Source organism: Solea solea, chromosome 18, assembly GCF_958295425.1.
Source record: "Solea solea chromosome 18, fSolSol10.1, whole genome shotgun sequence".
Classification (NCBI taxonomy): domain Eukaryota; kingdom Metazoa; phylum Chordata; class Actinopteri; order Pleuronectiformes; family Soleidae; genus Solea; species Solea solea.
In genome coordinates this window covers 23,449,799-23,476,726 of record NC_081151.1, presented here as the reverse complement: position 1 = coordinate 23,476,726, position 26,928 = coordinate 23,449,799, and the positions used below count along the sequence as shown (strand labels likewise).

Below are 26,928 nucleotides of genomic sequence, written 5' to 3'. Positions count from 1 at the left end.
AGTACGCACAAGTATGGATATTGAGAAACAACCACTGTCCTCATACAAGTCCTGCAATGTCTCCTGACCTTCTCTCTGTTTCTCCAGAAGGAGCTGCACTGTGTCTTTGTGGATCTGGAAGCACAGACGTTCACATTAATAATTGACACTGCTGCACCTGGACTTTGACACCATAAGATTTACAGCATGTGTACTTTGTCCTGTTTCTTTAACTTGTGTCCCAGGCTCCGCCCCCTCACCTGACTCACCTGATACACACCAGCAAACAGTCAGTCGCCGTCAGTGAGTGAAGAGACGCAGACTGAAGGTCAGAATCTGTCTCTGACTGAGTCCAGCTGCAGAAGACAAGGTGAGTTTGACACAAACTTGCACTCAAAGTATACTTCAGTGAAGTCAGAGGAGGAGGAGGAGTCCTGACTGACCATGTGACTGACCACTCTGTCTGCTCTGCTTTCACAGACAAAATGGCCTCCAGATCAGAGGAGGATCTCTGCTGTCCCATCTGTCATGAGGTCTTCAGAGATCCTGTGGTTCTGTCCTGTAGCCACAGCTTCTGTAAAGACTGTGTGAAGACATGGTGGAGAGACAGACCAACACTAGACTGTCCTGTTTGTCAGAGAAGGTCTTCAAAGGAAGAACCACCATTGAACCTGGCTTTAAAGAACTTGTGTGAGACCTTCTCACAGGAGCAAGGTCAGAGGTCTTCAGAGGTTCTCTGCAGTCAGCACTCTAAGAAACTCAGACTCTTCTGTCTGGACCATCAGCAGCCAGTGTGTGTGATCTGCAGAGACTCAGAAAAACACATCGGCCACAAGATCAGACCCATCAATGAAGCTGCACGACAACACAAGAAGCAACTTCAGGAGACTCTGGAGACCTTCAAGAAGAACTTAGAGAGTCTGGAAGAAGTTCAGGTGGAGTTTGATCAAACAGCAGAACACATTAAAGTCCAGGCACGACGCACAGAGACACGGATGAAGGAGCAGTTTAAGAAGCTTCATCAGTTTCTACAAGAGGAAGAGGAGACCAGGATGGCTGCCCTGAGGGAGGAAGAGCAGCAGAAGAGTCACATGATGAAGGAGAAGATGGAGGCTCTGAGCAGAGAGATAGAAGCTCTATCAGATACAGTCAGAGCCACAGAGGACCAGCTGAGAGCTGAAGACGTCTCCTTCCTGCTCAACTACAGAGAGCAGCAGCGCCCCCTGCTGGGGCCTCCACAGCTGCACTCAGGAGCTCTGATAGATGAGGCCAAACACCTGGGCAACCTGGCCTTCAACATCTGGAACAAGATGAAGGACTCCTACAGTCCTGTGGTTCTGGACCCAAACACTGCTCATCCAGAACTCATCCTGTCTGAAGATCTGACCAGTGTGAGACTAGGAGACAGACAGAAGGTTCCTGATAATCCAGAGAGGTTTGATCATTTCTACAGTGTCCTGAGCTCTGAGGGTTTGAACTCAGGAACTCACAGCTGGGACGTCCAGGTTGGAGACAATAAACATTGGGCAGTGGGAGTTTTAGAGTCTGTCCATAGGAAAGGAGACATAAAGTCTGGATTATGGGGGATAGTGTTCTATAGAGATAAATACTACGAATGGTCACCAGATAAATACTCTGTCCTCCAGCTGAAAAACAAGATCCAGAAGATCAGAGTGAGTCTGGACTGGGAGAGAGGACAACTGTCCTTCTCTGATCCTGGTATTAAAACACACATACACACACACACACACACTTTCACACACACCATGTTTCCATACATTAGAAATGGTGACAATCATCACCCAGTGAAGATGTTACCAGTGAAGGTTTGAGTAACAGAGGGGTTTGTTTGTTAAAGGGACAGTTCAGAGAACTGAAGCTGTTAAACTTCACCTCTTTTGACTCTTTTCACTCGTTCTTCTCTTTGTTGTGTTTTCACATGATTTTCAAAATGATTTCACTGACATTTTTCTTCAGATTTGGTTTAGTAGACGTTTCATTTTCACTGACACTTTCTCATTTCAACTTTTATCAGAGAATACATTAAAAAAATCACATTTATCAACAATAAGCGTGTGTTTGATCAGATAATAAGTGGTTTTGATAGTGGACTTTACAAACACCATTCATGTTTGATGACCATGTAGAATTTCTACATATGTGAAATGATGACACACGTTTGTCTCTTTGATTCTGTGCGTTAACGTCTTTTTGACTATTGAAGTCTGAACATGTAATACAGAGACTGTGATCACTTTGTGTCTCACCGACTTTTTATTGTTTCATTTATGTTAATGTTTGACTGACACACACACACACACAGAGTCCATATGTGTCCCTCCCACCAGCTCAGCTGTGGTTTCAAATGGTTTCAGGCAGAACAAGAACACAGTGAGAAGACAAATAAAGTCATTTATTCATGTTCTATTTTCTCAGATGAAAACACAGCATCAAACTCGCCTGCAGGTTCAGTCTGATGTTAACACTGACGTTTACAGAGAGACAGAATAAATGGAGTTGTATTATAGTTGTAAATATAAGTAAAATTGTATTAAACTAACGTGAACTACTACATAAAAATGTAGCTGAAAGTATCATCAACAAGCTGAATTAAACTCCTACTTTGTGGAATAAATCATCACACTATTGAAATTACTCCTTATTTTAAATAAAAATGAATCTTGAAAATTTTTTCAGGATATTGTGACTGTGATCAAGTTTACATTCTATTTTACCTTTTTTATAATAAAATTCTAACTTTTTATAGTCTTATTGTTAATATTTTTCTAAATTGTACTTTCATATTATATGGAAAAGAATGTTTATTATTTATTACCTTTATCTTTACTGTCTTTTGCTGCTGTGACAATGCAAATTTCCCCACTGTGGGACTATCTTATCTTAACTCAGTTTAAAATTTCTGGTTCCCAGAACGCTTTGGGAACGTCAGCTTTTAGTTGTGGGAACGTTGCCTGAAGGCCTGCCCTTGGTTGTCATTGAAAGTTTCCCCTAAAACTCTCCTTTGTAGAACATTGGTTTAAACCAATATTTACTGTGTTATAGTTTTAAAACAGATGGAGCAGAAACATGTTGCCATTACACTAATTAACTTGTTGCTGATTTTTAGGTAAATTTCCTTTAAATGTATCCTTTAAATTCCTGCTTTTCTCTTTTCCCTGAAGCTCCAAACTTCCCTTCTCTTACTCTAAAACAACATGACTCATCACTAATCACTTTCTCTCTGTGTGTGTGTGTGTGTGTGATGAGGTCATTGGGTGGGAATTAGATGGAGAGGAGAGGACCACAATGAATGACCTCATCCGTCATGTGACCACAGAGAGAAGAGAGGAGGAGAGGGAGGGAGGGACTGTGATGATCACATGACAGACCAATTGTCCTTCCGATCAGTAAAGATACTGACGATAACTGAATTTATTATTATAATGATTATTATTACCATTATTTTAACCTCAGGCAATCACCTGCTTACGATAACATACATTTGTGTAATTTAACTGGAGTTTGCCTTATTTGATAAATCGGGATAAATCCAGTGTTCCAATGATTATGAAGGCAAAAGTCATAATTTGGGAGTGAGATTGAGGTCACACCTGAGTTAAATGCACTCCACTTTATACAGAACAGAGTTAGATGGCGTAAGACACTCCTCACTACACATCATTTTCATTCCATCCTCTCATCACCTCAGATGATTCAGTGGCTAACCTGGGAGCTAAAATCTAGCCTATAAAAAAAACAGTATAACAAAGACACAGGTGCGAAAGAAGAAAGCAAAAATTTCCAGAGCAGCCATCCTGAATTGTGATTGAGCAAGCAGATGACTTTGAATTACGACTTTAGGGGCCGCTACAACAGAAACCTTCCACTCAGAAAGGTTTTTTGAGCCATATACGTATTAAACCAACTTTCTTGTTTGTCCTCTATTTGATAAAATATACAACAAATAATCACAAACAATAGAAAAACAATAATGTCTTAACAACACTAATAATGGTCTGTCTCTCAAATCTACTCATTTTACATCTGCAATTTAGAATAAAATAAAAATAATGTATAAACTAAGTATTAAATACATGAAATAGGTCATCGTAATACTGGGAACAATTTACAAGAAAAAAATGTGTAATATGTAATTACTGACAAACTAATAAATAATAATCAGCCAATGGTGAATGTCAAAAATAACCGCATAATAATGGTTTAGGTCGATAAAATGTAACAAGAGAAGTTCGGAAATCATGATTATGACATCACACACACACACATACCATATTGACACAGGTCAGTCATGTGTTAATGACTTAATTAGACAGCGAACAGTAAAGAGGTCATTTTCCTGCAGAGATGCCAACAGGGAGAGAAGCTCAACACACACACACACACACAGCTATATGGGACACACACACACACACACACACTATAGTCATGTACAGCATTAACTCTTTGTGTGTCTTCACTGTGAGCTCAGGACAAGGAACATTAACTTTCTTCAGATTGCATAAAATTTGCTTTCACCAATTTTTACACAGAATAATCATAACTGAAGAATCATTATTATTATATTAATAAGATGAATCCTCCAACAGTCAGTCTCCAACGGTGTCAATACACACTTTTGTCTCACAAAATCAACAAAAAATATGAATCCTGAATTCGCAACAGAACCATTTGTCAAACTCACGTCTTCCCGAAGCCACAAAGAACATTCACACAAAATTTCAGTTTCTTTCAAACTCCAAAATCCATGCCATGCTGCGTCAAGGTCACGTGATCGGAAGGCTTTATCTAGACTTCAATTCACCCTGAGTGGACAACTTCAGAACAAGTTCCTCTGTATTTTCAGCTTCTTAAATGTGAATATTTTTATTCACATTTAATATATTATTTTCTCCACATAACAAAGAAATCATTAAAACTGAATCATTTTTGGTTCGTGGACAAACAAGGACATTTGAAAACCGGGTTCGGGAGACACATCAACATTTTCTGACCATTTATGGACCAAACATCTATGCGATTAATCGCCATCTATTATGAAATGAATCATGAGTTACAGTTTAATTTAACCTGTAATTAATTTAAAGTGTCTGGATCACAGATGATCCAAAACTGTGTGTTATAAAGGCTGTTATAAAGACTGATGCAACCCACTGGCCGTCAGCGGCAGGCCACGCCCATGGACACAGGAGGTGAGGCTGAATTACTGAATGTGTTTTAAATCATTTACACACACACACACAAACCACCTCATCCTGAACGTTACAGTAAAATAGAGAGAGAGAGAGAGACTGAAGAGACGTGAAGTAAACGAGGAGAGATCGGAAAAAGACAAGCATGAGACGGACTGCAGTCGCAGAGGTACAAGAGGGCGTGTGCCAGTGTGTGTGTGTGTGTGTGTGTGTGTCCCACGAGCCCTCCAGCCCAGCCTCAGTATGAATAATGTAACACAGGAGGAGGAGAAGAAGAAGAAGAAGAAGAAGACGAGGTGTCTGATCTGAGGAGCTTTGGTTCCTGGTCATTAATCTCTCCTCTCTCTGACCATGTCTGACTGTGTCTGACTGTGTCTGTGCAGATTCTCATTCATCCAGGTCATAGTTCTGCAGATGCAGATGTAGGAAAAGATTTAAAACAAAAAAAATAAAAAACATGCTCTCTCTGTATCAGCAGAAACCAAGGGATAAAACATGGAACCACAAAAAGCAACAGGAAGCAGGTCGGAGTCAACGATAAGTGAGAGAATGACCCGATAATGAAATTGAAACACAATCAGTCCTGCTCTGATGTCACGCAAAACCTTAAGTGGTTTTCTAGGAGAGGTTACTGAAGCAGCAGCAGCAGCAGCAGGAAATCTACAGCCTTATCCACACAGAAACTGAACCTCTTTCTTTTTTGTTCTTATTAAGTGTTCAAACTACTCTAAACGCTGACTTTTGGATAAGATTTATGTGAAGTTATATTTAATTTACTATAAACATGTCATGGAAATGATGTGGTTACCAATTCAAAATGATCTCGAAGTAAAATTTACTCTCGTCACGACTGATATTGTGATTTAGGGTCATGAGTACATGTTCCAGGCCTGTATGTGGTACTATAACGCTGCCACACAAATACAACAATAATGCAGAAGATGAGCATGAGCATAAATCTTTTAAATAACATTCTTAAAATGTTCCAAAGTTCAGGAATTTTTACAGCTTTAAATAATATTCAGAGTATTTCATGACATTCCTGTGAACTTTCCTGCTGTGTCATTAACGATTTTAGACCGGATTCCCACTGGAACCAGAACAAAGCATTAGTGTGGATGGCGTGCCAGGAATCATGGGTAATATTACAGTATATGACAGTATTTGCTTACAGAGGACTGACGTGAGTGAAATGACAAAAATCTGTTTTTAAATACAGTCACCACTTTGTTCAGGAAATGTTCAATAACTGTTCCCGACTGTGAGTGAATGAGCTGATGGAAAGAATTCATACAGAACAGAGAGAGAGAGAGAGAGAAAGAAAGAGGTCAAACCAAGACTCAGACTCATATACGCTCTGTGGACACATTTACTGTGATAACTTCTGATAACTGTCTGTGACAACAGTTTCCATCAATGATTAAACAGCCGGCTTCTTACATGTGAATATTTCCTGGTTTCTTTGCTCCATATTAAAAATAAATCATTACAACTGAATCATTTCATCGTCATTTGAGAGACTCTGATTGACTGATTGATTTTTCTACATTTTATGGACCAAACAACTCAAGTAATCAACAGATTAATCAATCGTGAAAATAATAGCAGGGTAAATAATATGAATTTACTTCATCCCCAAAATATTTAATAAACAAAATCATTATATTTCAGATTATTTCGAAATCAGAGGCCAATTTTTATTAATCAGGGCATTGATGAGGATATTCTTGGCCCATATATTTAGCCTATTTTCTATATAATATACATACACAATAATAGAATTTTATGATAACAATAACAACATTTGTGAGTGTACATAAATAAAAAGTGTAATATCGGTCAGAATAATCGACCCAACAGATGAATCTGTCTACCTCTCAGTAAAATATTACCAAATATACATAAATGTTTACATTGAATTAGTAATAATAATATTACCTGATAATATTATAATTAGCTTTGTAACTTTTATAAAATGATAAAAGCAAAGTGCTTCCCAATGTTAGATTTTACATGACATAAGATTCATCATTTTCTCCAAGACAGTGATTTAGGGATTTAATTGACTTTTCCCTGTTAAAAATGACATGATAGATAACACTGCATTACAGCAAAGAACTGAAAACAAAGCTTTGGTTTTATGATAATGGAGGAAAAACTTTGTCTTATACTCGACACATACGGTCAATAATCTCCACGTGTGCCTTCGTTTAGTTTAAATGTACAGTGATACAACACTAGTAGAGGTGTAAAGTTATAAAAGATATATCACACAAGGTCGTACAGACACAAAGTTATAGCAGCTTCTGTCTATTGTCTCTGTGTGTGGGAATAAAATAAAAACACTCGGAGACAATATTACTTTGAATTTAAATCCAAGCAAATGTGGCGAGTACTGAACGTTCACTGCCACACCCCGAAGTCTGAAGATGTTATCGATACACAGAGACGAAGAAGAGGAGGAGGAGGAGGACGAGGAGAGTCATCAGTCAGGAACCACGAAGAGAGGAGGGAGTGGAAAGAGAGGAGAGGATGATACGAGACATGAAGACGAGAGGAAGAAAGACGAGCAGGAGGATACAAGAGCAGGGTGTTAGGAGACAAGAGCAGAGGACACAGAGGAGAGGAGAGGAGAGGACGCATGACTCTGGAGGAAAAGTCAAGAGGAGAAAATGTGAGGAAAGACAGACAGAGAGAAACGGACGCTCCAACACGCTTCATCCACATAACTTCAGTTTTGTTTGTAAAATAATGTTACGACTTTATTCTCATAATGTTACGACTTTACTCTCATAATGTTACGACTTTAATCTCATAATGTACAAACCTATCTTTGTGGGGACATTTTGTCTGGGCCCTAGGATTTTAAAGGGCGTTTTTTTTTTTTGTTTTAGGGTTAGGTACTTAGTTGTGATGGTTAAGTTAAGGGTAAGGTAAAGGGTTAGGGAACGCATTAGGTCCATGATGTGTCCTCACTAAGACGTAAAAACAAAGATTGTGTGTGTGAGAGGGTGTGGATACCGAGCTCCCGTCCCCAGGGAGGAGCAGAGTGACCCTGAACCCTGATCCTCATCACACACACACACACAGTGTGGGTGATCTGTTCAGGAGGGGTGGGGGTACGTACACGTACACGCGCGCACACACACACACACACATACACAGCACTATTGTATAGTGTTGAAGGAGGTTGTGGGGCCTCTCATATTGAAAGCTTCATGTCACACTGAGTTTAAATTCCATGGCTGCATCCATACGTCCACATTTTCATTTGCAGATAAAAACGTTAAAATCTACATTCAGTAACATCACGTGTGTTTGTTTAGTTTAAGATCATACTACACCGACAACGAGGTCAAAGTTTTGACATCAAAACCATTGTTTTCAAACGGGGAAATCAAGCAAATGAAAGAATTTGCAAAATTGCAGTTTAATTCTTGTCAATTGATTGTTTAATTGTTCTATTTATGAGTGTAACTGCGTCACTGATTCCCAAACCCTGGGTCTGGACCCACAAATGGTTCATGGGAGAGCCCCCCAAACAAATTTGCAGATTTTTCGCCACCTTTTAGTTAAGTTTTATGTGTAAATATTCTGAATAAAATCAAGTTGAAATTGGAAATTGTTTGTTTACCAACTCTGATATTAGGTTTGACAGCTTTGCTCACGTCATGTCTGAGTTTGTGACTTGGGTCACGATAGTTTGCCATCTTTAAAAAGTGGATCCTCATGTCATAAGTTTGGGTGCTTATGTCATTAATGTCATGTTATTACTTTTTAAACCTAATTATTTGTGTTCCAGCAGAATTTGACCATATTTATAGGCAATGTCATTGTTTCTAACAGACGTGAATATCATTTATTTACAGAAATAAAGCAGGTTTTTATCTGAAATGACAGGTAATAATACATAAAACAGTAGATTATACTTAGTCAGCCGTGTGCAGCTTTACATGCACATAAATCTTATAAAGACATATCGCCCAGCCTTACAGAAATATTGATTACATTTATAGCCTGATATCGATATCAAATAAAGTAATAAACGGTATATTGTGATAGGATTTTTAACCAAATCACTAAGCTCTAGTTGAATTTCATCTTTAGGAATTTTACATAAAGTTTCTGTGTGTTTTTACATCGAGGTAAAGAGAGTTAACTGTTGATAAAACCCACTGAGGGTTTTTATATTGTTACGATTCAGAAGAGAATCTGTGTTAATTCCTTACTCCACTGTTGTTTGTTTTTCACATGTTCTCAGCCACTGTTTTCTAACACATTATTAATGTGTGAAGAGGAAAATCTGTATTTGTTTTGCAGGGACTTTAACAAGGTGAGAGGAATTAACCTCTCACTGAATCGGTGGAATGAACGCCGTGCTGTTGTCTCAGTCGTAAAATATCAGTAAGAGGAGAAACCCTTTAACCTTCTACGTCTTTTCATCCGACAGTTCAACAGCCCGGAGAAGAAAGTCATTACATCACATCCTCTGGAGTAGAAAACACACGAGCGACACTCACATCACCAACGACACACTCCTCATAACACACGCCAACATGAACGATCCCCCTGCTTTAGTCCTCAGGATTATTGTATGGCTGTGAAAGAGTCGTGTCATCAGTAACGGACGCACACAGATTCCTTCAAATCTCTTCTTAATGACGTCCTCCTCTTTCTCTCCATCCTCATTACCCTTCCTCGCCTCCTCAAGGTGACAAGGAAACATCAGCAGGACTCATCAGCTCAGTCCAAATACGAAACAAGATCGTTAAAACTCAACTCCTTCCGTATTATTCAGAACAAGCAAACAACCACAAAAACTGTCCGGTCAGAAATCACAGTCACGATTAAAGAACATGGAATAAAGAGAATTAAAGGATTATTCCGCAGTTTATTTCAACTCTAGTTGATTTTTGTCAATATTAAGGCCTTAGACTTTTATCTTCCTCTGTCCTCAATCGCCTCAACTCAAACTCAAGGAAGGGTGACGAAGAGATGAATTACTTGAGCTACAGATCAACGACAGAAAGAGACGTCTGACACTAAGAGCAGAGTCATTACAGAGGAAGAAGAGCCTGAGGAAAACCTGAGTGCATAAATGAAGAGACTGGTTCATATTTGGGTTCAGGTGTGCACATATTTCATCCTGTACATTATTATAAACACGAAGCACTGACGTCGGTGGACGTACAGGAAATGAATGAATAATGAACACGTGGCTTCTTGTAGCAGCAGTGACTCAGCAAATTGAGTAAAAGAAGAATCTGGACATGGACGAGATGCGTCAGGACGAGACCGACTCAAAGATACAAATATACCCACTCACTCACAGCCACTTTAATAGGTACAGCTAATGCAAATATCTTAATCCACTGGGATTATTCACACACAGTCATCACTCGTGTTTTTACAGAGAATATTCTGAATAAGAGAAAATATCTAGTGAGCAGCAGTTGTCTCTCTTGCATTGCAGCTGACAGATGAGCAAATGAAGCGCACCCTCAACTCACTCCAAGTTGTTTTAAAGACATTTTGAAGTACAAAAAAAAGGAAAGGTTCAATTGTGCACATTTAAACACTGTTGTCACTTAATCCCTGAGGTGTTTATTGTAAAAACAAGAACAAAGCTAAAGTCACAAATACAGACGAGTTAACACGGATCACAGAGCAGCGTTTTGAAGGGACAGGCAAATAAACGCAACAGTGACAGGCGAGCAAATGAAACGCACCCAAAACACACTTCTGACTGTTTGTAGATGTTTGACTATGAGAAAAGTTAGTTTCCACATCTTTAACTTTAAAAAAATGTACAACATCATCATGTACGACGACATCACTCATCCCTGAAGTCTGAACTTTGGACAAAAAAACAACAACAAAAAGCTCAGGGCACAAATACTGGCTGTGTTTCCTTCATATAATGGAAACAACTGACAGGTGAGCAAATGAAACGCACTGCCAACACACACAGAGTCCTTTTTAAACAAACTCGACTGTTTAATGAGAAGTCATTCTTTAGCATAATTATTAAGTACGTTAAAGGCAAAAGAGCAGGTAAACATAACAACGACAAGTTTAATTTTACAACCTTTAAACCTTTAGACAATGCTGTCTAAAGGTTTATGTCTTCACCTCTGAAGTTTGAACGAGAAAAACAGCAACAACAGCGACAAAGCCGAGGTCACAAATCAGACATATGACGCTGATAAGAAATCAAACACACAACCCAACTCACAAAGATGTTTTCAAACATTTCAATGTGTCAAAAGTCGCACCCTTAACAACACTGAGGTCACTAATACTGACTGTATAACGGAAACAAACAACGCTGACGATGACGGATTACGACAAATGAGACTGCACACTGACAGGTGAGGGAATGAAACGCACCCAAAACATATTTCATGCTTTTTTCACGTTTTACTGTGACACTAGTTGAACCTTACAACCTTTAGACAATCACGTGCCACAAAATTAGCTTTGAGAAACTCATTCACTCTTTTTGTATGAAAAACAACAACGCTGAGGTCACAAACACACAAATGTTCTCTCCCTCATGTAGCAGAAATAATACAGGAAAAGGCAAACAGCAAACTAACAACACTGACAGATTATGGTGAATGATCCTGCCACTAACAGACGTGTAAAGCGTGTTCAAAGTCACATTTCTCATCTTACAACCACGAGAAAATGTACAGCATCACGCCCCACAGAGCTAGCTCTGTAATGTGTCCCTAACAAACACAAAACGCTCACAGATTACGGTAAACGATCCTGCCACCGACAGGTGAGCAAATCAAACGCACGTCGGGTTGTTTTTAAACATTTTAAAGCATAAAAAAGTTAAATTGCTCATCTTTAAAGCGCGAGAAAATGTGTAACATCGAGCTCCACAAAAACTAGCTTTGTGAAACTAATTCAGTCATTGTTAAAGTCTGAACTTTGAACCACCACAACAACAACAAAGCTGAAGTCACAAATGGACAAACAGTGGCCGGTGAACACTGACCACAGAGCGGAAATGCTGTCCTTTAATGAAGACAATCAGAGAAGACACGAGCGGAGCAGCAGAGTGAGGTGTTGGCCCTGTTTCTGTTTCTGTATGCAGCAGAGCAAGCTGCTCTTCTGCAGAGCAGGCCTCCATAACAAAAGCACACACAGAGAGGCTGGGGATCACCTCCCTGCCTCTCTCCCTTTATCTTCTCCACATATCATTCTGGAATTAAATGACTGCTCATTGAATCAGCGTTGCATGAAGGATTACACACACACACACACACAGAGGGTTAAAGAGTATGGGAGGTGACAGAGTACGTACCTCTCTCCTCCACTTCTCATTTCCTTCTCTTCCTCTCTTCTGTTGGATGTTGCAGAGAGAAGGGAGGTGGGTGAGGGAGGGGGAGAGAAAGAGAGGGGGAGGGAGGTGCCTGTGATGCTGTAGCAGTCCCACTGCAAAGAGAGAGAGAGAGAGAGAGAGATGAAGCTAAAAGAGAGAGGAGGCTAAAGCTAAACTAGCCCACCAGCTCTCAGTGTGGGACAGACGGATGGTGACGGTGATGATGCTGCACCTTTCAGTATGGAAACAGAGGGAAAGAGAGAGAGGGGGAGAGAGAGGGGGGGGGCTGTTACCCTGGAAACTGAGATGATGTGATGGAGAAGGTGGAGTCGAGCTCTGATTGGCTGACAGGGCGTGGTGCTCCCCTCTCTGGAGGGAGGGAGGAGAAGGGTGAGGATGACAGGGCAGAGGCTGGGACGAGAGAGGCCGCTCTCTCTCTCTGCTGGAGGAGAAAAGGCTGCACATAGACGACAGGATGCCATCGGCGCCCCCTGACTGGTGAGTCCTGGAAATGCAAGACAAGTAAGTAACATAAGTAAAACCTACATATATACACACAGAACACAAAAAAGCACCAGCTCATATAAGCCATTTACATTTTTGTTCACTTTGTCATAACTAACAGGATCAATATGCAGGAATAATAACAGGTAGTTAAAACAGACACACAAACATCTCTCCTGAAACTGACGTTCAGCGCCATCTGCTGACAGTTTTGTAGAAAAATGTTTCCTGTGACTGTGAAATGATGTCACGTTTGCATTATTCTTTAAACAAACATTTGACAGATTCCGAGAGACACACTGCTTTATAAAATGTATAATAAAAATGTATAAAAGAAAAAAACACCTGAAACACTCAGAAATAAGCAAATATTACAAATGCATTTGCTATTTGACACCAGATACAGAAACAGATATTGTTATGACTTAAATTTACTTAAAGTGTGAATAATTGTTCCCAATCAGCTCTTTTAACCTGAATTTACCTTCAGGACACATCCCTCCATATAGTTTGATGCAAATCAGTTCAGTACTTTCTGTGTAATCATGCAAAACATTCAAAAGAACAAAAACAGAGACGCCTACTAAAGTGAATATAATACTATATTTTTGCACTGTTCAGTCACATAACTCCAAAAACCAAAACACATATTTTCATCTGAACTTTTACAATAAATTTGTTTACAAAAATTGTTTACAATGTGTTTTAATTGCTGCTTCCATTGTTGAGGATAACTATAAGAGTTTTAATGAGCATTTAGTTAATGTTGTTATTATTTATAATTTCCCTGACTTTGAAATATGTCCCTAATTATCAATTATGATGTTTTCATGTTAATTTATTACCAATTATAAGAATTTTGACTCAAAATAACTGATTTTAACTTGCATTTTCACACACTAATGAGTTTAATGCACTACAGATAATATAAGTGTGAGAAAGTCTGAAATGAAAATTTTAAAACCTAAACTAACTGCTGTTTGCTAACTTCTGTCAAACTAACTTATAGAGCAGCTAGCACTGTTAGCCAGCATTTAGCGAGCGCTAACCGATGCTAATTTAAGTTTTGTGTACACAAAATAAACATGAATAAAAGTGAATAAACATACCTGACGCCGGCACCATCTGTCGTCGTCAACCACTTACATTTACAACAGTAAAACAAAAAGATATTTCCAGTAAACTTTTCTAAAAACTCAATTTTTGCTGCGTCAGTGTGGTCCGGTGACAAAAATGGCGACCTAATTCTGAGTCCGTCAATTAGGTTGACGGTGAACTTGACCAATCACGTAGCAGGAGGTATTTGAGGCGACCAATGAGATTTCAGATCGCCTCAACGACACTGAATCAGTCGGAAACGCCCGGAACAGTTATGTCATAAGCATTTTAGCAGCTTTAAACAAACATTTAGCAGCTACAGAAACCACAGTAAAGCATCATCGTAATGTTATATGTTATTAAAACTAATATCTTTAGACACTTGTGATCAATGGCCTCACCAAACTCCATTAAGAAACTCATCCTTTATATCTGTAACCTGGATCTTTGACAGATACATTTACAGTTTAACTTTTTGAAAATTCCAGCCTGTTCTGATGAATTTGGCGTAAATAAATCTTCAATAAAACTCAAACTTACATTTAAATGTCGTGTTTCATTCACCTGTAAGATCCAGGTTGACTGCTGCTGACTCAGTGGCTGACCAGCAGGTGGCGCACTTCACCTTCTCATCATCTCAGTGGGTGCAGATTTGAGTTTATGGTTCATCTCCAACTATAATTATTAAGAATGTGATGTAATTAAATACTAAAATGCATTTATTCAGGTACTGTATTTGAATACAGATCAATTTAACAATCATTTTCATGAATAAAACCAAATGTCTGTTAAATCATAATCTAATATTTAAGCGGTTAAGTTTTTCTAAGATGGTCATAAGATTAGAAGCTTTGGAATATTAATCGCTTTAATTATTAATGGACTCGTCACAGCGTCTTTGGAAAGAAGACCTTTTATTTGGAAACATTATGGCGAGAAGAAGACAAAAAGAAAGAAAGACAACACCAAAGCAACGTGTTTTAGAGTTTTTCATTTCTGAAAATCATTTTTATTTACTATAATACACAGCGGAGACGTTAAGAGTCAGGTGGTTTGTACACCGGTGTGACTGGAGGACAACAGATCAACTTATCAACAAAATTAGGAATAATGAGAAAAGAAAAGAAAGAACAAGTTTGATGGAAACTACAGATGAAAAGCTTAAATCTTTTATCTAGCAGCTGCTGAACCCTCCCCTCCCCTCCCCTCCCCTCCCCTCCCCTCCCCTCCCCTCCCTCCCTCACTAAACTCCAGCCTGTTGGTCAGGATGCTCTTGGCTCTGTTCCACTTCCCTCGTTTCACGACCTTCAGTGTCGTCGTCGTCCTCCTCCTCCTCCTCCTCCTCCCGTCCCAACATCATAAAAAACCTTAAAATGAGCTTCTGGCTACGTTCCATTCGGAATATTTTATCCCCTTGGACACACACTTTACGCTCCTCATTCACATCCCAAAGCAAACATCCTCTCTCTCTCATTTGTCGGCAGCTCGTCCCGTTCCAGACACGTGTCGCCCTTTCTTCAATGTGACCTTTACATTTCTGCTGAGTCGCTCTCTCTCTCTCAGATGAACTTCCAGAGAGTCTCGTTAACAGTTGACTGTTTGAAAATGTTCCTGACACGTTTCTGCTGATGATTTCATGGTTTCAGTGCTAAATAAAAATCTGCAATTGATTAAAAAACGAACAACACTGAGGGGATTTGAGCGACGTGTCTGAAACGGGGGCGGAGCTTTGCGTCACGATTTTAGTTTCATTTCTTCCGTCATCGCTTTCATCGACCATCACACTTTTCAGGGTCTTTTTTTTTGTATTTAAACTCACAAAGCAAAGTTTTTAGAGAATTTACAGAAGAAGAAGAAACTTTATACGTCTATTTTTTTCTGTTCCGTAAGACGTGGATTTAGAAGCGTGTTTGAAATGAGCAGAGCAGTGGTTTTTATTTCATTTCACTAGAAAATTCAGTACCAGAAACAGTTTCTATCTACAAATATGAATAAACGTCTCGTCCGCTTGTGCTTGTCATGCAAAGATGAACCACGTCCATGTAATTTTAATGTCATATAAAGTCTCAAATGTCTTAAAGTAAACTGGATCCAAAACTATTCCATGAGCTGCATGACGGCGTGACTCTACTTTACATTTACCAGGTAACCGCGGGGTGAAAACTGAGCGAGGCGATGGTTTGCTCCGCCTCAAAGTGTTGATGAAAGCGACGAGGGATTTGATTTCGTCTCTCAAAGGAATTCAAACTTTTTAACTTTCCCAGCTGTTGTTGCGCGTGAACACACACGCACACACACACACGCACGCACCCACACACACACACTCGCGCGCACACACACACACTCGTACAAAGCGATGGTTGAGTGAAACCATCAGAAAACACACAGACAGATGAGAGTCCAGTACCCCGTCGTATTTCACTAAATCAGCACCTTCTGCTGCCAATACATTTATATATATATATATATATATATTTATATATATATATATTTATACTTATATATACTTCTTTCCTCTATTTAAGGGAAATCTATTTGACATAGAACCAAAAAATATGATATTAAGACAAAGAAAAGCAGAGAATGAAAACCCGTCTTTCCTCGCTCGTCAAAAACATGAAAGTTTCACTGTGTTTTCGTTTCGTTTCATTTTCTTTTTTCTTGTTGTTTCAAAGCTTCAAAGTTCTTTTTTTTTTCTCCTCATCACTAAGTGGCAAAAAAAGAAAAGAAAAACAAGAGACATGCAAGTTTCATCGGATTCCAAACAAACGGAGAAACGTTAGAAACGGCAGATCCAGAACACGATAGTGGTTTTTTTTCTTCTTCTTTTTTTTTAATATCCGCTCATGTGCCGTTGCATTGAAAGGAGTGGGGGGAAAGTGGGCGTGGTCAGTCATTGCATCGAGAGTTAAAGAGGTTTCAGCTGAAGATTCTCAGTGAAGAACGTGAGGTCGGATTCTCCGAGAAAAATCCGCCACTTTTTTGAAATTTCCCTCCTGAATCCGTTCCTTCTCTCCGAGGAGAAGGTAGAAAAAAAAACTGGCTTCACACACACACACACACACACACACCATCATCATCATCATCATCATCATCATCATCATCATCATCACACACGATCTGACGTTACAAAAAATATATAAAAAAAAGAAAGAAAAGCATTTTTCAAAATGATAAAAAACAGAAACTAAAACAGACGAGAAACTGGCACGAGGAACTTAAGGACACAGATCGTGCGTGTGCTGTCCTTAACCGGGGTCAAAGGTCATGTCGGGGGGGAGGGGGGTCACATTGATGCTGTCTTTTAGTGTTTCAAATTAGTCTCCTCCCACCCTCCGCCTCATCTCCTCCCCTCACCCCGAAAAGAAAACAAAATAATCCACATTTTCTTCTTGTGGATCCACGAGCGCTCGCAAAAAAAACCTGACAACAACAGAAGAAGAAGAAGAAGAAGAAGAAGAAGAAGAAGAAGAGGTTTTCCTGTGCTGAAATCTGCAGGAAGACTTGGTGAAGTTCCCGCAAAGCATCCTGGGAATTAATCCAGTCAAAGAAAACGGTGCAGTCGGTGCAGTCACAGGGACTTTCTCTCTACGCTAACTTCCCTTTAACGGAGGAGGAGGAGGAGGAGGAGGAGGAGGAGGAGGAGGAGGAGGAGGAGTAGTGTGCTATTCCATCAGGTAAGACAGGGGGGAGTATACTCTTTATTTAAGCCCCCCAAAAAATGTATCCCAGAATCCCCGGAGTCTTAGATCCAACCCTGCTAGACGACGAGTGTCGTCTCTATGTGCCAAATCAAAGCCAGTCTCTGTGTAGTGAAGAAGAGGAGGAGGAGGATGAGGAGGTTACGTCCGAATTTTAGTTCCAAAAAAGGGTGATGTGCGATTGTAATTCTCTAATCCGGGGATTTATGAGCAGATGTCACAGATTAGCTCTGATCTGACAAACAGCTGCTGAATCCTGACAGAGGAAAAATCACCAACCAGACGTTTATTTTTTGTTTTTTTAAGTTAGAACATCCGAGACAGACGTGCTCCGCCCCGCCGCCGCCCCTCCGCCCCCCTCCCATCCTGCTCCTGTGGCTCTTAAATGAGTGGGTCGGGGTGCAGCGTGTGCTGGATCTGCTGCGGCTGCAGCGGCGGAGGCAGCTGCAGCGGCAGCAGCGCCTCCACCATGTTATGGCAGTGCGGCGGCGGCGTGCCCTCGCTGCTGGAGCTCTCGGCGACCTCGCCGCCGTGGAAGAAGTAGTCGCTCTGCACGATGAAGGACTCGATGACGGCCTGGTTCAGCTTGGTGGTGGAGAGCGTGTCCTTGTTCTCGAAGTCGGGCCGCATCAGCGTGGGCCAGAAGCAGATGGAGAGGTTGTCGGCCGTCATCAGCGTCAGCTTACTGTGCTGACTCACCCTGCAGAGGTAAAAGGAGACAAGTGTTAGAACTGATTAAGTCTATGATGTCTTCATCTCACTGTGAAACCACTCACTCTCCCATGGAGAAAATCACTCATTTTAACATCACACACACACACACACACACACACACACACACACACACACACACACACAGGAGTTGTTGATCCACTGCTGCCTCCATCACTAAGTTCAGATGAGTTCAAATCCTTTGTTCAGATTGACCTCAGTGACACAAAGTGACCACACGAGGCAGCAGAGGACCAGCAGCTCCTGTGTCCCCACCAGCTAAAATCACTGATTTTCTCTGTGGGGTTTGGTGTGTGTGTGTGTGTGTGTGCGTGTGTGTGTGTGTGTATTTTACCTGTTGAGGTGTGTGATGATGTACTTGAAGACCTGGTAGTTCACAGAGGGAAACTTCTTCACGATTTCTCTCAGCACCTGCAGACGCTCCATGTAGTCCACGATTTCTGTGACACACACACACACACACACAGGAGAGAAGACAAGAAGCGTTTTACATTCTACACACTCTCTTGGGAACGGAAATTATACGCTCTGGAAAACAAAAGGCTGTGATTCTGCCAAGAGCAGCTCCCACGCTCTGCACACACACACAGAAACTGTACTCCCTCTTACTCGTGTTAAAAACGATGCAGGTCAGTTTTTTTGTTTTTTCCTTCTGCATATAAAAATAAACAGATTCTTATTTTTCTGTTCAGATTTTCATAAACAGCTGGTTTTCACTGCATCAGGTTTATTTTTTTACGAGCATCTCGTCATAAAAAGGTCGTATTGTTCAGTTATGATCACATGACCCAGATAAAACTGTCAACAGCAACACAAACTCAAGGTTAAGGGCAACAGAAGAAAACACCACCTTTCATAAAATTTCACAGACGCACAAAATAAAAGCCTGGGTTTTCTATTCGTCCACACTGTTAAACAAGCCCATTTTTCAAAGTAAAGGTCTATGTTTCTGTTTGTCTGTGCTAAAACACAAACCTGCATTTTTTTTAAGATAAAAGTCCCAGTTTCTGTTCATCCATGCAAAAAGACAACCTAGTTTTCAAAATAAAAGTCTCAGTTTCTGCTCGTCCATGCAGAAACACAAGCCACTTTTCAAAATAAAATTCTCTGCTTCACTTTGTCCACACTGAAGCCCAACCCCTCACTTTTCAAAATAAAGTGTCACTTTCTGTTTGGCCACGCTAAAAGACAACCCTTCGGTTTCAAAGTAAAAGTTTCAGGTAAAATATCCGTCTGTTTGTCCACGATTAAACAACCTCACGGTTTTCAAAATAAAGGCCTCAGCTTCTGTTTGTACACGCAGAAACACAACACAGTTTTCCAGGTGACTTTCAGACCACAATAAAGCACCACCCTTCAGTTTTCAAAATAAAAATTCTCAGTTTGTGTTCGTCCACACTGAAATCCAACCTCACACTTTTCAAAATAAGAGTCTCCTCTCCTGCATGTTATTTACCAACTGTTAAAAACATTAGAAGACTTTAAAATATTTAAAAATTCGTCCACATTTTAGAATATAGTATAAAACATTTGTACATTTGAGTAGAATTTCAAAAACAAGTGTCAAAAATAAAGATTGTTCTGCCAAAATTAAAGTTGTAGAGACAGAAAAGAACCAAGACGACCTTGTGTGTCTGTGAGACGTAAAACATGGATGAAGATCCTCGTCGTCTCTCTCCCTCGCTCCCACTCACTTATGAAATATTTACAGAGTTAGAAATACGAGCTACAATCTTTGAATTTGTCACAACAAAGAGACAAAGATAGAAAAAAAAAACCTCTCCAGGATATTCCACACATTCCAGAAACAGCAGGAATCACTTTAAACTTTTACTCTCAAGACTCTTCATCCTCGGCGCCATCGATCGTCTTAACGAGACGCCGGCACAGGTTTTAAACGGCTGTTACAGAGGTCAGAGGTCGTTCAACATCACAGAGAAATATGACGAGGAGAAAAGGTTCAGCACTGAAACCTTTGATCTATCGGAGGGGAACGCCGCGCGCCGTAACTCCACAAAAAGGATGAATGTGGATTAAATATTAAGATATTAACATCTGTGTGTGCGCTCGATTACAACAACGACAACAACAACACAAACAAACAAAGGAACTAGTTCACCTCAAAGAGACGCAGAGAAGGAAAACAGGAGATTTAAATGAGAGGAGATTCCTGTATTTGTCTCTTCAGTATTTACTGTATCTGTCCCTAACTGAACCAGCAGGGGGCAGCACTTCTCACACATGTTTGGTGCATGTGTGAAACTGAACATCTGAACCAGTGAAGTCCACGAGGCAAAAGAAAACGTTCACCACTGCGTTATTAATATTAATGGAAACTGATGGAGACGTTAAAACGACGTCTGTGATAGCTTCTCGTGTCAAAAGATCAAAGACTCTGTTCTCAGATTAGGGAAATCAAAGGCTCCACTGTTTCCTGAACACTGTGTGTGTGTGTGTGTGAGTTTATCTTCTTACTTGCTGCTTCCACCAGTTCAGGATGAAAGCTGTAGGGGATCAGAGGCTCAGGCAGGTCAGCGAAGAACGCCTTCAGAGCTCCAGCAGCAGCGTTCACCGCCACGTCCATCGTCACAAAGTCGATGCCGTGATCTGCAGAGAAACACACAGAGGAACAGATGATCGCGTGCACACACACACAAACACACACACACAGAGAGAGAGAGACAGGCGTCTCCTCAGCGCCACCTTGTTCCACATCCTTGTTAAGCTCAAGTGAGAGAGCGAGCGAGGCTCAGATCTTTTGTCCCATTAATCCACGTTGATCCAGACACGAGTCACACTGAGTTTGACCGGGTCACTGCTGGGATGTGAGAGGAAATCCAGATCCTCTCTGATCCGAGTTAAGACCAGGACTCACCACCGTGAACTGGGCCTGGATCACATCTCCTCATGCAGTAACCCTCCCGATCCGCAGGGGGCAGTCGTCTGTGTTTGTATTCACAACAGCAACAAGCACACAGCTGTGACTGTGAGACGCTAACGACAGCTTTTTAATCCGTTTAAAGGAGCAGTGACGACAAAAAACACATTCTTCACACTTTTTGTAAACTTGAAATTTAATTTGATGTTTTTGAACAGCAGAACTGTACACACAGAGACACCACGCAGTTGCCATGGTCACGCATGGTCAACACCTCAGTTTCTGTTCGTCCCTGCTCAAACCCAACCTCACACTTTCTTCTGTTTTTAATGTAATCAATAACTTATTTACCAAGATTTGTCCAGATTTTCTATTAAAGTATTAAACATGTGCTTATTTGGGGATAATTGCTCATAAATGTGAACATTTGAGGTCAAAATAAGTCTTTTTCTGTTAGAATATAAGTTGTAGGAACCCAGGCCGACCTTGTGTGTTTCTGAAAAGTAAAACATGTATAAAGTTCCTTGACGTTTGTCGTTGTCTCCAGAGAATCTGACACTTTTCCTGCAGCGGTGAATGCAAATTAGCATCAACCCATGTGTCATAATCCACAATTTATGTAGTAAATGTATATAAATAATCTTTTTAAATCAAGACATAAGCAAAGACGCACACACGGAGCCAGTGAGACGACACGAAGCGGCGTGGTCGTGTTCACTCATTACAACCTGCTCGAGTTCAGAGAGACACAATCATAACGCTGACGAGTCTTTCTATCATTCTGCAACATGTCACTGCTTCTGCAGACAAGCTACAGCTCCATCACTGGTTTATTTCTGCTTTTGCTAAAGTGAGTTAATAAAGCAGCAGCAGCAGCAGCAGCAGCAGCAGCAGCAGCAGCAGCAGCAGCAGCAGCAGCAGGGGTCATCACTTCAGCGTGGAGGAGGAAATCTTTAACTCCTCACACGTCAAACTGGTGTCAGCTCTGCTGCTAACAACCTCAGTGCTTATAGAGAAGAAGATGGAGGAGGAGGAAGAAGAAATATGTAACACTCCCCGTTAGGGCGTGACGACGTAACGACCGGGTGGCGACAGAAAAGGAGGCGAAAGAGGAGGACAGAGCCCTGAGGTAACAGGACAGCTGTCACACTGAATCTCACACACACACACAGAGAGAGAGAGAGTCGTCCAGAAACACTCAAGAAAGTGCAAAGACGGGAGGAGAGGCGGTGAAGGAAGTGAACAAGTGACAGAAAATAGGACAATAGGAGGAGACAAGGACACATAATGAAGAAAGAAAGGACACATTCAAGGACACATGGACGAAGGAGAAAGTCACAGAGGAGAGAAAAAATGGCTTTTCTGCCAGGAAGACCACTCACTCACTCACTATCTCACTCACTCACTCACTCACTCACTCACTCACTCACTCACTCACTCACTCACACCAAAGCCCAGAGAGAAAATCCGTGATTTTAACACCACAGATCAAATGTCTGATTTTGTCGCCACCTCTGAGGACAACGAACGCTCAGATCGGTGCTTTGAAAATCCCTGAAGCTCCTCCTCTCAGGTGTGTTGTTGTGTGTGTGTGTGTTTACCTTGATCAAACTGTTTCTGGATGTTGTCCTGGTCCGTCTTGTTCCCGCTGACTCGGTACAAGCCTTCAGTCGTCAGACCTGTGAACACAAACACCAGCACAGGGCATCAGTAACAGCCCTCACTCACTCACTCACTCACTGACTCATTCAGGAGGAATTTAAGCAGAAAAACTGTTCAACCCGGCAACAGAAGCAGGGTCATAAATTCTGTCTCATGTGGTTTTTTTTTATCCAGTAACACGGTTGTTTTTCTTTTCTTTTTCTTTCTTTCTTTCAGGACTTTCTCTTTCATGGTTTTATTCTGACTCACTTAAAAGTGCTTGACTATATATAGTTTCCTGTGCATGTGCAACCAGTGCAATCAAACATCATATGGGTGGAGTTCTGGGGTTATTGGTGGGCAACCTCGTAACCACATTACAAATGAAAAAATGACACACACACACACACACACATCAACAGAATGTGCCTCAAATACGTGACACCATCTCCAGTATGTGTGTTTAGATTATTACAAGAATGATACCAAGCAACTCAATGAATGACATGGACGTCAGTTTCTTAAGAACATGTTCACGTCTTCATCTCACTGTTTTCCAACAGGAAACTGAAGTCTATAAACCACTCACTCTCCCACACCAAAGCCCATAGAGAACATCAGTGACCAGCAGCTCCTGTGTCCCTGTGAGCTTAAATCACTGATTTTCTCTGTGGACTTTGGTGTGGGAGAGTGAGTGGATTACAAACTTGAGTTTCTGTCTCACAGTGAGACAAAGACGTGATCATGAGACTTGGCTCAGGCTGGTTCCCAGCAGCAGGGGGCGCTCACAGCACAGTCAGCTCTGACCATGTGCCAGTACCTCATGCAAACCTGGACTATGACCCAAGTACATCAGGAATAACAGACAAACAAACATCTTTATATTTATATTAAATGAATCAACACTTGATTTATTTGCTCTTTCAGTCTTCAGCAGGTCTGAGAGCAACATCTGTGTGAGCGTCACAGCCAGCTGACAGCTGATCTCACACCAGTGCAGTCTGTGTGTGTGTGTCTGTGTGTGTCTGTGTGTGTCTGTGTGTGTGTGGAGACAGAAGCTCTTAATTAGAGCCATGATGTGTGTGTGTGTGTGTGTGTTCTGCTGCAGGGACAAACACAAAACACACACACACAATCCATAAAGGCTATTTACAAGGTCATTCACACTGCAGTGTGTGTGTGTGTTTGTTTGTGTCTCTACCTTTGGAGACTATTTTTCAGACTCTAACCTGGTTCAGCTGTGTCGGCGTGTGCGTGTGTGTGTGCATGCGTGTGTGTGTGTGTGTGCGTGTCTGCACGTGTGTGTGTGCGTGTGCGTGTGTGTCTGCAGAGGCAGTTAAGCAGAAGTAGAGCAAATGCAAATTCAGCTGTAATGGATTCAAGTAAATCCAGAGTAAGTGTAAGCCAGTGAAGTGCGTGTGCGTGTGCGTGTGCATGTTGTTGCCTCTGACATAGGGGATGGAAAATATGGGAAACAATCTTCTTGTGATATACTTCTTTACATAATATACATCGATATATCGATCACAATATGAGTCAAATCAATATTTCTGCAGGGCTGTGTGATTTGTCTGATAAATAATGTGTGTGTGTATGTGGAGTTTAAATACTAATATAGGAGATTTATGTGGAAATGTTTGTGCTTCTCAAAGAGTGAGAGTAAAAATACACTGTGAATACTCACTAAAATAACACTGATCTACTGATAGCTGCTCTACCTGTATCATTTCTTTGGTTTTTAATGTGTAAATGAAGGGTTTCACGTGTGTTAGAAACAATGACATTGACTATAAATATGGTCAAACTCTGCTATAACACTAATAATCAGGTTTAAAATGAAAGACGTGTTATTAAGTGACTGTATCAAACATAAGTTTTTCTGTTCCGACGTCATAAATACGATGATTATCAACAGCGACCGCCTTTAAATCCAGGAGGTGTCACCACAGACACTTTATCACGATGAAGAGGAACGATGAAGACGTAATAACCATACGTTTATTGCCCAGCACTATGTGACATCAGATAAATGACGCCGTGAAGCGACGCCTTGCTCAAACATTGAGTCGTTTGAAGCCTTATTTGTGGTCACGTGACTCATCTGCCGCGCGGCTGCTCGCTCCTGATCCCGGTCGTCACTCACACACACACACACACACACACACACACACACACACACACACACACACACACACAATCAACAACAGTTTTTACTGTGTCATTTACGACATTTACACAACTAAAGAACAGATTGATCGTGATTTATTATCAATTTAACTGTAAACATGTATCAAAATAAATGAAACTATTATTTTTATTTAAACAATTCAGATGAAATTAACTATAAATGTGTTTATCATGAAGACAGTGAAGAGAAAATCAAGACATCAAATGTTTAAATTGTGATAACATGAGTGTTTTTCTTTCTCCGACACTGTGCTGCACTTGAACGCAGCGCTTTCCATTAATTAGCACGACCGTGGCGGCACCGCCACTTTTTAATTCATCCTGTCACGCATTCATAATTAATTTTTTACACACGTCTTATTATGACAAATAAATGAAGAGCTCGCCCACAGCTTGTACTGGAATGTTTTTATCTCAGGAGAAACAGAGTGAGTCTGCGTGAGTGGAAGAATAAAGTTGTTTCTTTTGAATCTGCTGAGACAGATCTTTAGTTTCAGTCACGCAGTCATGACATCGGTCATTAACGTAGGTTACAAATCACCACGATTCAGTCGGCTCACTTCCTGAGTGGAGGCCATGGTTACGGGGGACGTTTCGGCCTAAATTATAAGGACATATCGACAAAGTTAAATCGTAAGCAGAAGTTCTGTGTTGACCTCACACTGACCTCACACTGACCTGTTGCTTCACTGAGAATTCATCACATGGAGGAAGTTTATGTTTTTTACATCTTCAAAAACAAAAATCAGCCGATAACAGTCAACAACAAACACAATCAAGCTTGACTGTTTACAGCCTGTTTCCTGGACTGTTTACAAAGTGGTGATGTCACAGTTTAGGTCATGTGACAAAACTACAAACCAGGACGACAAACCCGAGACAAAAGAGCGAACATATGGTTTGATTGATGATGATTCAAAAACACACTTTGTTTGCAATGATGCGACTCTTTTGTGTCGTGTGTGTTGTTTGATAATAAACAAAATAAAAAAGAAAAAATGACTTTCTGTTGGGTTGTTATCTGATATGAAGGAAGGAAGTGTATTTTTGACCGTTTTCTAGAATGCATTATTTTAACATTTCCATTTGTATTTTCTTGTTCTGTTTCTTGTGCGACACAGCTCACTAACGCACCGAGACGTTTGTGTGACTTCTGTGTCTCTGTAGCAGCGTGTATTGTAATCTACGTCACGTTTGTGAACGCTCACTTCACTGAATTCACTCATTCACCCGCTGCCCTGAACGTCAGACGACCTCCGACTGAAAGTCACCACCCTGAAACATCGCTGTGTCTCTGTGAGGATATTTGATTCTCAACAGGATGCTCTCACACACACACACACACACACACACAGTGAACCCGAGGGGAAGGAAGTTAGCAGTGCAGCTCATGTTTGCATGTTGGGATCTGATAAGACTCGTCCTGCTGTGATATGATCTAATATCCTGACACACACACACACACACACACACACAGTGAGTGTATCACACATCACTCTCGTCCTTCTACACATCTGTCTATCTCTCTGTCTGTCTGTCTCTCTCCGTTCACTGCCCGTGTGCCGCAGTTTTATTATCGCCGTAGCAACCATCTGCTGTGGGAGGGGACAGGAAGCCAGTTCAATAAGTGAAAGTCAATCAACGGCTATTTTTAACTCTTAT

At 40.8% G+C, this 26,928-nt stretch overlaps 3 protein-coding genes across 6 annotated transcripts in view; 1 reads left to right on the top strand and 2 right to left on the bottom strand.

Annotated features, from left to right (window-relative positions):
• The window catches only part of akap6 (A kinase (PRKA) anchor protein 6), a 136,914-nt gene extending 123,914 nt beyond the window's left edge, over positions 1–13,000 (bottom strand). The window contains exons 1-2 of one of the 3 annotated variants that reach the window (XM_058614780.1): positions 12,819–13,000; positions 12,508–12,638 (exon numbers count right to left, since the gene is read on the bottom strand). The gene's annotated coding sequence lies outside the window, so the exon portion shown is untranslated. Of the gene's footprint in view, positions 1–12,507; positions 12,773–12,818 lie in introns of those variants that run through there. The other 2 variants (XM_058614778.1, XM_058614779.1) reach the window with 2 other exon arrangements.
• Positions 266–2,544, top strand: LOC131444458 (nuclear factor 7, brain-like). The gene is made up of 2 exons (XM_058614781.1): positions 266–349; positions 460–2,544. Exon 2 carries the CDS (start codon positions 465–467, stop codon positions 1,809–1,811), a length of 1,347 nt encoding a protein of 448 aa, XP_058470764.1. The 5' UTR covers positions 266–349; positions 460–464; the 3' UTR covers positions 1,812–2,544.
• Positions 13,001–15,368: 2,368 nt separating the features above from the next.
• arhgap5 (Rho GTPase activating protein 5) overlaps positions 15,369–26,928 on the bottom strand; it is a 46,615-nt gene continuing 35,055 nt past the window's right edge. For both annotated transcript variants that reach the window (XM_058614777.1, XM_058614776.1), the window contains exons 4-7: positions 23,040–23,117; positions 21,036–21,167; positions 18,895–19,000; positions 15,369–18,528 (exon numbers count right to left, since the gene is read on the bottom strand). In XM_058614777.1, the coding sequence (XP_058470760.1) occupies positions 18,210–18,528; positions 18,895–19,000; positions 21,036–21,167; positions 23,040–23,117 (635 nt within the window). In that variant the 3' untranslated portion in view covers positions 15,369–18,209. The remainder of the gene's footprint in view (positions 18,529–18,894; positions 19,001–21,035; positions 21,168–23,039; positions 23,118–26,928) is intronic.

Bases quoted from the DNA above. Each gene is read 5' to 3' on its own strand.
- LOC131444458 (XM_058614781.1), top strand. From the start codon at position 465: ATGGCCTCCAGATCAGAGGAGGATCTCTGCTGTCCCATCTGTCATGAG.